The 13,183-nt window shown below is 38.9% G+C and overlaps 1 protein-coding gene across 1 annotated transcript in view; it reads left to right on the top strand.

The window, feature by feature from the left end:
* Positions 1–13,183, top strand: part of LOC111862430 — a 34,796-nt gene that overhangs the window by 16,170 nt on the left and 5,443 nt on the right. The window contains exons 7-9 of the mRNA XM_023847818.2: positions 4,251–4,463; positions 5,609–5,853; positions 10,241–10,452. Coding sequence (XP_023703586.1) covers positions 4,251–4,463; positions 5,609–5,853; positions 10,241–10,452 — 670 coding nt within the window. The remainder of the gene's footprint in view (positions 1–4,250; positions 4,464–5,608; positions 5,854–10,240; positions 10,453–13,183) is intronic.

Below are 13,183 nucleotides of genomic sequence, written 5' to 3'. Positions count from 1 at the left end.
GAGAACGCTGTTCTTCCCTGGTGCAAGTCTCAAGTGGGGCAACCATCTTATACTGGTGCTGTGACGGTGTTCGTGCATCTGCACTATGCTGCAACCTACAGGCCTTTCTGCACGCTGTTTATAGCACACTTACAGGATAATGGCGCGAAATTTCGATTTTTTATTACAAATTTAAGGTTTTCATTTGACTCGTCCTCGTATTTACTGTATCATGTTATAACTAAGAATATTTTGGTCTCGGTTGACAGATTCATAGATGGGGAGCAGTCAAAGCTTGACCTCTAAGTTGATTTCACCTAGAATCCAAATTAGCTCCAGGGGAAGAAACCGATAAAGTGGTTATTGACTTCATGTTTCTATAGCTTCTGTATGTCGGCTGTCGGCAAGTAAACTTACACTTTTGGACCTAAATAACAACCTAACTGGTCTGGAGAATGCTGAAACGTAAATGTATGTTTAGGAAACTATGGCAAGTAACCCAGGAACCAGTATGTAAAACAGCAGTTATTTGGGTTGCCAAAACTGTCAGACAAATTGCACATAGAAGGGCACCAAATGGTGGGTAACAAAAGTAGGGAACTGTGAGGTCACACTTCAAGCTTTGTGGCCTATTGCAAAATCAATTGTGAAAATGGATGGACCAAAGGTACCAGCCCCAGTTTGTGGACCTTTGGGAATAGCATATCGTCTGAATAGGAAAGCCAACAGTAGTGTGGATTGTTTAGGAAGCTGGTTCACATCTCATGAGCCATGTGATGAAAACTATGAACAACAGGTGGAGACTGGCGTCCGAGCACTGCTCTCATCTATAGGCAACACACCCTAGGGAAAAGTAAGACCCTATGACATACATAAATTAATAAATTCATTTAAATTGAGAAAGGCTTGTGGGCTTGATGGTACTCCAAATGAATGTCTCACACATCTTCCAAAAAGACCACTAGTATGTCTGACACATTTATTTAATCATTGCATTCGGCTATCTCATTTTCCAAAACCTTGAAAGGAAGCAGAAGTTATAACATTACTGAAATGCAGTAAGGACCCACAATTTTGTCATAATTAATGTTGAATTAGCCACTTGTCTACAGCTATTCAAGAAAGGTGTCCTGAAAATAGTCCAGAGGCACATTAATGCAAGCCAGTTTGGTTTCCATGCCCATCCAGCACAACACTTTCATGTATGAGGTCTGCAGACCATGTCACTTTAAATTTCAACTATAACATGTCCGTGGATGCAGTATTCCTGGATATCGAAAAAGCCTTTGATATAACATAGCATCTTGGCTTGCTGTATAAACCATCAGAATTAAAAAATTTTTATTAGTCTAGCTTAGCTTATTAGCTCTTTTCTTTCTCATAGAAAATTCAGAGTCTCGGTCGAAGGTGCAATGTCCATGTCAAGGGGTGTACAAGCATATTGTCACAAGGTTCCAGCCTGTCCCCCCAAATTGTATATTATATATATAAATGATATTCCCCCAAACACCTGGTGTCTCTTTGCTGATGACACCTGTATATATGCGACAGACCCAAAAGAGGGCTATGTTCTCAGAAATCTGCAGCAAGGTCTGAGTGCTACTGGGACATGGCGTGAGTACTATCACATTAAAATCAATGAAGATCAGACGCAGGCCATCTACTTTTCTCATGACTTAGACCTCATGAGGCTCATCTTATATTGAATGGACAGAATATCCTCTTCATCAGTCATGTAAAATAGCTCGTTGTAATCTTTGATAAGTGTGTTACATGGAGATTGCATATAGATATGATGGATGCCAAGACCAAGATTTACTACAATACAGTCTCTATTCATAAGTGAGTGTTCATGTGCTAACATTAAACTAACCCTCCGAAAAAGCACTGATTAGTTGATTAATGACTTGATGTATCTTCCTATACATATTGTCACTTGAGGGAATGATGATAGATGGGGTTTGGATTGGTTACTCAATTTATTGAGCACTTATACACATAACTCGTAATTACAAGTAACTATAACAGCCTCGTCCGCGCCATAACTCAAGCGGTTGGTCGCTGGCTTCCCACCGCAGCATCCCAGGTTCAATCCCGAGTCTGGTCAAGTGGGATTTGTGGTAGACAAAGTAGCGCTGGGGCGAGTTTTCTCCGAGTACTTTGGTTTCCCCTGCCAATCTTCATTCCACCAAATTCTCCAGCATCATAATCACCTGGGGCAGGCTACAATAGGCCCATCAGTGGCCACTGTGCCGAGCAGACCCAGTTGGACTCCACCCTCCACTAAGCGAATTTTTTTAACTATAACAGCCTCACTAGTTTACACGCTCTAACGATCACTGTTACTGCAGCATACATAATGTCTTTTATGTCTTCACTAGTCGTTTCCTGGTAGCAGATTGTAATGATGTCCTCCGTTAATGTCCATACCACCTGCCAAATATCCTACAACTGACTCATTGCTTCAGCGGCCATCTCACACCAGCCTCCAAGTCTTCTCTTCACTGACTTACTGCAGATCCCAAGCTGTCCTGCTTATAACATCTTGGCATGCTCTTCATTGCTATATTTCAGTCATTTCCATGGGAACATGTTTGTTTGCGAAGGCATTACTAAGTAATGGCCGTTGTATATTTGCACATCTTGCAGTCATTGCCTAGCAACAGATCTGCATGCTACAATATCATAGGTTGTTTGAGCCACCTTGTATATCATGGACAATTTGATGTGCTGAAGACAGCAAATGGGAAAACTGTTGTGGATATAAAATGTTATTGCTTTGCTCTGTATGAGAGCTTTCAGTACATGCTTATGGACAACAAGGTATAAGCTATTGTCCGCACCTATGTATTGGAGTTCTTCTGAAGTGAAATATTGTGTGATGGTACTGAGAAATGTGTTTCAAGTGGTAGTAAGTATGCATGACGTTCAGATTGGTAATTTGATTTATTGGACACAAAATTGTCTGATTTACAAATAATTGCACAGTTCGCAAATATTCACTATCGTTTCACATTCTGATATTCTGTTCTTTTGTTCTTCACAGACACATTACTAACTTCTTTTATTAGCTCATGCTCTCTGTTATCACTTTGTTGAGGACTGATGAGGAAGCACTGCCCCCAGCAGTTCTTTGACTGTCATTTGGGTACATGGCTCTCAGGGATTGGTGCTTGACCTCACCTGTGTTTGCACCCCTCTGCAGCATTTCCGTGGTTCGAAGGTTTTGACTTCTAGGTGTCATGTCACAGTATTATTTCAGAAAGCATGTAAAGCATCTAAAGAATTTTATTAAACCACTTGCATCCCTAAATTCATATATGCAGTATTGTGAAACTGGCCTGTATCACCAAGAGCACATACAGGTAAATGTACTAAGGGTATGTTAACTTATCTTAGCATTTCATCCAATTGCAACTTTATTGCTGTACCACAGCCTTCTATCATATTTATGCATGATACATTGAAATATGGGAAAGAAATTTCTAATCCATATCGGCATTTACCATAATTAATCTGCTGGTGATACAGTCATTGCCAGTGCTTAATTATGTAAATTAGTTAAACTTAATTAAAAAACTAATGTATAATATCTGATTACTTCACATTTTACTTTAATGACGTACACACACTGATATTAAGCAAGTAATGCAATATGCTACTAAATTAAGTACCTCATTTGGGTGGGAAATACTATAGGGAACAGCAGAAAACATTTTTATTCGTCATTTCCTATCTTTCAGGCAATTTCATATTATATCTTATGCTTAACATTAATGAGACAATTAGGTACTTCTGTACATGTGACTGTACATGCCAGATGTCCAGGGTTCAGTTCCTGACAGGAGTTTACCACCATTTTGCACCAGTTTCAGGCTCACTGACTCATATCCAGTGAATACTAGATGTTAAATACAAATGTTGTGTATGAAACTGAGCAGTACTGGCATCTAAAATGTGTGTATCCCTACATCATGTCACCATATGTCTTCATAAAGCAATGTCTAAGCATAAAGACCTTTTATCTTATATATGTTCTGGAGTATCACCCCCCGAGCCCAAGAATGTTACTTAAAATCTGCATGCATCTTGTAGTGCGAAAGTATAGTTGGTTTTTTCCTTAAACTTTTGCTCTATAATCTGCACATTTGTAATACTTATACTCAGTATAAGGAAAAGTGAGAAGTGAAACTGTGACTTGTATTTTGATTTGTATTTATATTTTCATTAGTAGAAATGAGTTTGTATTTTTTCTGATGGCCAATTTTCAGGAGAAGATGCTTGGACGTGAACTTAGTGAGGATGTTCAAGAATCAGGCAAAGTCAGAGAATGGTTGGAACTGCAAATTAAGTTCACAGACTTGGATGTCATTAAGAGTGCCTTGCAGCAAGAGATAAAGAATTTAAAAGCAAATGTAAATCTCTCAGACAGTTATATTCTGCCTTTGCAAGAAGAGGAAGCTAAAAGAATAAGCAAAGAAATTGTAAGTATTGTCACGTGTAGGGGGATACATGTGATGAAATGACATGTTCTAATTCAGATGATTGGATTTATTGGCACTTGGTTACACACTCTCTCTTAGTTACACTTAGATACAGCACTATCACCAATCTCCACACACTTCATAATCCACTGTTGCATGCACACTAGTCCTCTATTGGTAAAGGATCTCAACACAGAAACTAGCGCTTCAAATCACTCCAAGTATTACACACAATTCAAGTCTTCGCACAATGAACTTCCCGTGGCTGTCACTTAAACACTCCCAAATACCGCCATCTGTTCTCTCTGTAACTGTCGTTATCTAGCTTCTGCACTGACTGTGTAGAAAACAGCCTATATTGTTGGAACGTGTTTACTGAGCGATTGCATAGCAGCAGTCATGGCACAGATTCCATAGAAAGCCAGTTACATGATAGCTACCACTGTTGCAGTGTGACGTCATTGCACCTATGTGGAAGTCTGTTTACTGAACCATTGCTTGGAAGCAGGTTGCATAACCTTGTTGTTCCACTAATGACTGTATTTGAATACTGTCCACATATGAATTGACAGGCACAATGGTGATTATGTAATAATGTTATCCACATAGAGCCAAAATAGTAATGAAGGTGTATATGCATATATGTACTGGCAGAGTTAAAATGCTGTTGAGTCTGTAGGGATATTATCCATATTATGTACTGGCAGGAATGAAGTACAGTGGAGTTGCTTTTTGTTAGTTCAGCCTCTTCTGTTTCCCTGAAGTTACTCCTAAATAATTTATTTAAATTGTTGCTTCTGTTGTTTAATCATACATAGCCCATCTCTCATGCTTCTTCAACCTACATCCCTTATTAAATGTTAGTATTTTAGGGGTATTTAAGTTCTATTTCAAACTCCAGTCTCTACAATATTTTATTACATAGTCTACTTTCTCTAGACAATAAATTGTAAGAAATGATAATGCTAAATCATCAGCACATAGCATTCCAAGAATTATGATCTGTCCTATTGTCAGTAGAAGTAAATTATCTTTAGTAATATGATCTATAAAAATGTGTACATAAGTGAGACCTCAGACTGTTTGAAGAATGAGTCCAACAGACAGCTGTTGTTTAAGGAAAGATTTGTTGTGATATTTTACAGGAAAGGGTGCAGGCAGATATCAGAACTAATTATATGTGGCTTACAAGGTCACATGCAGGCCAAACTGAAACTGAAGAGAAACTGAAACAGGAGATCACAAAGCTGTCAAAGATCTTTGCTTTGGATGAGCATGGTGTGACAACCCTGGATGCGTCAGTGAAAGGGCTACAAAATGCAGTGGAGCAAGAGTTGAAGGAATTCATGGCACTCCCTCTTCATTTACTTGAAAATGTCACTCTTCCCTTGTAAGTGCAGAGACCAGGTTCAGTTACATTACCAATATAACTTCTGTTGTATGTTTGTAAGTTGTCTTGGTTTGACACATTGGGTCTTGAATACTTCCCATAAGAAATACATGTTGCAAATTGGCTAGAGAAATGGGTCCAAGAATATATAGAGACTTGAAATAGTAAATTAATCCTAATACAAGTAAATATACATAACACAATGCCCAGATATTAATAACTGTCCAAGAAATTACACCTTTAATGCAAAATCCTAATTAAAGAATACAGTCTTCTGGGTTTAAATGCTGTTCAGTAGAAGTCCACCAGAATTTCAGAGGAATATATCACACCCATCTTCAGAATTGAAAAGTAAACCAAGTAAGAAGCCAGCAGGAAGCAGGCAGGCTTTACCTACCACTTGTTGATGATGTTTTGAAGGAACCTATAGCCCCCATCTTCAGGGTTGAAGAGTAAGCAAAGGAGTAAACCAGGCAGATGGCAAGCAGAGTCTGCCTGCGTACTACTGGTTTCTAGCTGTGCTTACTCATCTGCCCTGAAATGTCAGTGTACGATGGGGTACCCAAAAGAAACCGAACTAATTTTTTTGTGGGCAGAGCTTTTGTAGTACCGCGTTTTGCCGCTATGAGCGCATAGAGCTAACATTCCTGAGTCGATAAGCCGACTACCATTGCTTCAGAAGGCAAGGACTAGTTTCGGCAGAGTTTATAGTGACAACTGTTTTGTGTGATCGTCGTTTTTGCAATGGCTGATTTTCGTGAACAGTGTGCGGCGGTGAAATTCTGCTTTTTGCTTGGGAAAAGTGGGAATAGAAACTCTTGAAATGTTAAAAACGGCGTACAAGGTCGATGCTATGGGGAAAACTCAAGTGTTTGAGTGGTTTTCCCATTTCAAAAATGGTGAAATGTCAATTGATGACAAACCTCGTTCTGGTCGTCCTTCCACGGCCCGAACACATGAAAATGTTGAAAAAATTCGTGAAATCATCAAGGAAGATCGACGACGGACCATTGAAGAAATTGTGGAGCTGTCGGGAGTGACTTGGAGCTCAGTTCAGCGAATTTTGACAGAAGATTTGGGAATGAAAAGGGTGGCTGCGAAATTCGTGCCACGACTGCTGACTGCTGAACAAAAACAAGGTCGCGTGGAAGCATGCTGTGCTTTGAAAGAAGAGTCCCGAAATGATCAAAACTTTTTTTTGTTTCCTCGAATGAAAAGAGACATGAAAGGAAAGCGTTTTGCTGATGTTGCTGAGGTGAAGGAAAAGATGACGAGGCGCTGTCAAGCATCTCAAAAGATGAATTTAGACAATGTTTTGAAAAATAGAATAAAAGACTAGACAAGTGTATTAGTGTAAGTGGAGAGTACTTTGAAGGGGATTGAAGGTTTGTGCTTAAAATTTGAATAAATAAGTTTAAAAAAAATAAGTTCGGTTTCTTTTGGGTACCCCCTCGTACTTCTACCAAACTTCATGGCATTTCAGCCCAGACATTTGTACTCTTCACAGTAACTACTGTGAGAACCTTGGTCCAACTTAATTTTAATACTTTGTTATAATTGTTGCAATTTATTCCATAGCAATTAAGAAAGTAGCTTCATTTTAACTTTTTGTAATCTGTGACATTGGTAGGTGTAATAACATTACTTCCAAGCCTAATGCTATAGGAAGAAAAAACTGTATAACATTGAAAAAAAATAGAGGACTCATTGCCTACAGTAAGAGGTACCAAAAATCTTTTTATTTTAATTACATGCATCAGTCATATCATATCAATGGCATAACAGAATTTGCCTTATTGATTTTACACTTTATTTTAATTACATTCTAGGGCATTCCATTAAAAATGTAAAATCGAGGTTTCACTATATGTGTTCACAAACTGCTGTTAATGACTTGGTTCATCCTGATCCATCACACTAGTAATTATATAAAAGATTATTAACACCATCCAGTGTGATTGATAAATGTATTTTTTTAATCTTTCATTCTTTACATGTTTTGGTCAGAGCAACCATCTTCAGAAGGACATTACCAGTACATAAGGAAACTACTATTACCATGTCATAAATATAAAATTTGAGGGTTGGAACTTTAATAGTGGCAACACTGCTCTAGAGACGCCATGCAATGGAACCAAATAATGTCGTTTATACCACACATTAGTTATGTACCTACCTTACCTCAGAGAAAATGGACTCTCCCTTCCCACATCACGAGCATGCGCAGTGACGAGAACAATGGAGCCTCGTGTTAGCTGGTGGTCTAATGTAGTGTTGTCACGATGTTTTTGAAAACAGTGGATTTGGATAAAGCTTCAATGTGCCAGAGGCTGTACAGCACGACAGTGTCATCAGGGTCTTCAAAGAGGCTTGCAGGGAATCTGCATTGCCTCACAGAACAGTGGCAAGGTGGGTAAAAGCCTTCAATGAGGGATGCCAAAATGTGGCAAGAAATGCGTCTGCCAGATCGTCCTAGTGTCAGTGAAGAAGAAATGTATGCTCTTTCCGCGTTACTGGAGAGTGATCAATGCCATACAATTCATGAGCTGACCCGAGAGACAGGATTAGCGCATATAACTGTGCTTCACATTCTGAAGGAACGCCTGGGCTTGAGAAAAATTGCATCATGATGGGTTCCGCGCGATTTGACGGAAATGCAGAAATGGCTACGATACAACACTGCTCGTAACCAGTTGGAGCGCTATAAGCACGAAGGAGAGGCTTTCTTATGCTGTATCATTACGCTGGATGAGACATGGGCCAAATCGTACGAGCCACAAATGAAACGCCAATCGAACGAATGGCTTCATTACGGGTCACCACGAAAATCAAAAGTTCATCAGAATCCCAGCAATGTGAAAGTTACGGTGATTCTCGTGTATGACTGTGATGGTGTTATCCTAACTCATACCATTCCCCGATAGCAGACCATCAAAATGCACAGTATTACTTTTTATTCTTGGTACACAACCTGCGACCAGCTTTGAGAAAGAAGCAGCGACACTTTCTGCAGAACCCACCCATCTTTTGCAGGACAATGCTCGGCCACATGCAGTGCAAGCTGTGGCTGATTTATTTGATCGATGGGGCTGGGAAGTGCTGTACCATCCACCATACTCCCCAGACTTAAGCCCTTGTGACTTCTACTTGATTCCTACGATGAAGGAACCACTTCGTGCCATTAGCTTCAGAACTGTTCCAGAGATTCTTAAGGCAGTAGACTGCTCCATTCAAACTATCAACACAACAGGCGCTGCTAATGGTATCCTACAACTTCCACATCACTGGCAGCGGGTTGTACACAATGCTGGTGACTACACTGAAGGACAGTAAAACTTCGAAACATGCATCTGTTTTGTATCAATTGTAGATAAATAGTTGCCACTATTAAAGTTCTAACCCTCGTATTATCCTTTAACAATTACTGCAGTATACATCAATTTGTTAAAACATTTATAAATTATTATAATTAATCTATTTACAGTTATGGTTTAAAAAACACGTCGTGGCCAGAACAACGACACTAAACAGTCCTGTTCTTCAAACAACAGAACCACAACATGGTATACACTCATCTTCCTTTAAAGAGAAGAAGTATAAAGAACACAAACCAAATTAGTTCTAGATTTTGACAGAAAGTTTTTTAAACCATACTTGTAAATAGACTAATTAATGTGGGGGGGAGGTGGAGCTCTATTTCTATCACTTCCTTTAGGAGCCAGTCTGTGTATTGTCTACCTTGCAACTGGCAAGTGTAACTAATCAGTTACATGCCCAGCATGCTTCAACCTTGCAAATGGAAGAAGCATGTTCCTTGAAACTGTGATACCTGCTGCCTACAAGGCTGCTGTTACAACCCAGAAGACCACAATTTGAAGAGTCATCACCATAGAAAAGTGAAAGCCCATGGCAGGGAATTTCTTAAGCAGCTCAACAAATATTAATTTTTCCATGGGCTTAATTGAGATTTGTTTTCCAGTTCACACTTACATTTAGATGCTTTACTGTAAATGGATATTATTATTGTTGTTATGGGTCTACAGCCCTTTGTTACACCTTTGCTGCTGCTTCCTTTCTTCTTTCTATACACAGTTGGTAGGATTCCTTGGATGGGTAATCGGCCAATCGCGAGGCCTCTACCTACACACAGAACAACACAAACACAGACATCCATGCCTCAAGTGGGATTCGAACCCACGATCCCAGTATTTGAGTGGATGAAGACGGTTCATACCTTAGATTGCATGGCCACTGTGATCTGCATAAATGGATAGTAACCACTTATAAATTCTGTGCAGTTACCAGTCCAGATTATTGGGTTATCTTTGGAATTTAATCAGAGGTATATAGTAGTTCTGCTGAAATGTGTTTTATTGCTTCTGGGCAGAGGTTCTGTAATACCTAGCAGTCAGCAAATCCTCAAATACCATCACCACCACCAATACACAGGCCGTGAGCTGGCTGATGTCCTAACAGCACTGGAAGGTGCTCCTTCTGCTGCACCCCATAGCATTGCACTTCAGTTCCTGGAGAAGAAGCTGTACCTGAACTTTCTGAACATGGCAGAAATGAACACCAATGATTTGAAGCCTTCATTAGGTTAGTGGAGTTCATGAATATCAATGAATAAGGTAATTTTCGAACTTTGCTACCAGTATCATGGTGCATGTGCATTTAACATCTGAATATTATTGTCTTCTGAGATATGACATGTACATTTGGTAGATAGGTGCTGGCATTTCAGACTAGCCTGCTGCCACCATCTTCACGGTACAAGAAGGAAGGAGGTAGCTGTCTACTAGACTTCATGGTGCTCATCCTAAAAGACCTGTAAATCTCATAGTCACAGCTGTGAAAACCTCAGATCTCACATATAGATTTGCTTCCTTGGACATCTTATCACACACTGCTATCGTTCATTATTTACTGAAACTGATTTTGGATTGTAATGTTTGAATTTTCAGATTATGGAGAAAACAAAGTTACTGTAGGCACTGTGACATACAGGTTGGCGCACAAAATGATCACGTATTTGATCTATTAATAAAATCTTTATTTCCATTACAATGCTAGAAATCAATATACAAAAAAAAAGACCATTGCATGGAGATTTATCCTCTGTGAATCAAACGTTCAATGTGACCACAGTTACGCCTGGCAACTTCTTCAGCATGACTTATGATGTTAATTACTTGACAGTGCATATCCTCAGTTATCTTGTTGCAGTACTGAGTGATTAATAGGGACCAGATTTTTATGCCCTAATAATCCCTTAAATGTGTATGCATTTATGCATGAAAAACTTCCGAAATATGCACATAAAAATTTATACCAAATATTAAAATTGATTTTACATTATTTTAAGACCACCAAATCAATATTTAAGTTCATTTTATGTAATCTCTGAATGATTCACTTGCAATAAGAAGCTATACTTAAATACAAATCATGCAACAAAGCCAACATATTTCATTGCAAATTTAAAAAACCAATGGTACTCACATTTAGCTCTCCGAACTTTCAACTTCTCTTCTGTTGCAGTTCACAATTACTAAATGTTTTGGGTTTTCCATAGTTAGTCACCTCCTGTTGTCTTGTAAGATGTCCTTATAGCGGGAAAAACTTCTTTTGACCTCACAGGAACTTAGGTGCGCATGTACAAAAGCCGCTATTTGCTCCACTGTTAGTGATTTTTTACTTGGCAGTTCAGTATGTTTATCGGCTAAAATTTCTTCAGTTTCACAAATTTGTTCATATGCTGGATTTTTTTAAAGATGCTGTGTACTTTTTCCTTTACTACTTCACCAACTCCTCCAGGAACCGAATTCAATTTGAAAACGGTGATTTTGAACACACTTAACGACTTGTACAAAGTAGTATTGCTATTGCTTGCCTCCAGTGAGGAAATGGCAGATTTAAGATGAGAGAAGTGAGCAGATATATAGGAAAGATTAGTTTCTAGTTCTGTGTTTTTCAGTACATTTTGGGCAATTTGAAATGATGCTGCAATTTTGGGATCAAATGTATTCACAACATTCCTAACGATTTCTAAATGTTCGGTAAAATAACTCACTGCACACGTGCCCCAGGGCGTTAAAATTGGTTCTGGTGGAAGTGGAACGCTCGGTGCTACTGCTTTAAAGGCTTCTTTTCTGTATGGCGCTTTAACAAATACCTTCTTCACAGAAGACACCAACTTGTCAACAAGTGGAAAATTTGCATGAATTTTTTCTGCAGCAAGGTGCAACCCATGGGCAAGGCAAGTCAAATGTGTCATATTTGGAGATATAAGTTTAAGAGCAGTACCTGCTTTGATCATATAACTTGCAGCATCAGCCTCAAAGAGCAATACGCGCTCATAGTGAATGCCATTCGGCCATAGTAAATTCATGGAATTGATAAAAAATTCGGAAACTGCTGAGCTATTTGTGGTTTCAAATTGCTCTACCGCAAGAAGTTATGGGGTAGATTGTTCATTCTTATTAAGGGATCCAACTTTACAATTTGCAATAAACCTTCCCCCACAATCTTGTGCTTTTTTTTTCGATTGATACCCACACAAAATTATCTTGAATCCTATCTCTAATGCTTTCAATTGTAAGATCATAACACTGCTTCACGTAATTTTTGCGCACAGTAGATTCATCCGGCACTTTGCACTGTGTATACTTCTCTATGAAGTTTCTCAGAGTAGGATAGGTTAGTTTCCACAGCGGAATATCTGCCACTAAAAAGGCTTCGCATGAATCAAAGGAAAACTGAGAAACTATTATTAGAAAATTCACTAAGCAATTTTTGAACAGGAGCACTTTTCGTGGATTTAATTTTAATATTCTCTTTGTGTATATTAGTGTTCAAATGCTGAAGCACTTGAAAACGTTTTTCACAACCGTTTTCTCACACGCTCTGCAATAAAGAATTTCGTTATCTGTACTTATCATCTCTCCTTCAAACTCCTGCTGATACAGCTGTAATTTAGTTTTCTGACTTACTTTCACTTTCGGCATGACTACAGAAAGCTAAACAAACTTGACTACAGACTAGTCACCACTAATGTGAATGGCCCCCAGCTACAAATGAAGAAGCGTAACGAACCTCATGGAGACTTCGGAAATAAATAAGTGAAGTCCCTTATCGTTTGAATAGTATTACGTTGATAGTGGCTACATGTGATTGCTTCCGACTAATCTCTTCGCGGCCACTTTGATGGTACGCGGATGAGGCAAGGTACGGGTAGAGGGATCCTGGGTATTGCATCAGAAACATGAATCATGATGAAATGTTGAATCAAGTGTGCAACATATTCTAATACGGAAAAGAAAAATTATGT

This window comes from Cryptotermes secundus, unplaced genomic scaffold (assembly GCF_002891405.2).
Source record: "Cryptotermes secundus unplaced genomic scaffold, Csec_1.0 scaffold741, whole genome shotgun sequence".
Classification (NCBI taxonomy): domain Eukaryota; kingdom Metazoa; phylum Arthropoda; class Insecta; order Blattodea; family Kalotermitidae; genus Cryptotermes; species Cryptotermes secundus.
Note: the sequence above shows the minus strand (reverse complement) of the source record. Positions and strands in the feature narration are given on the sequence as shown.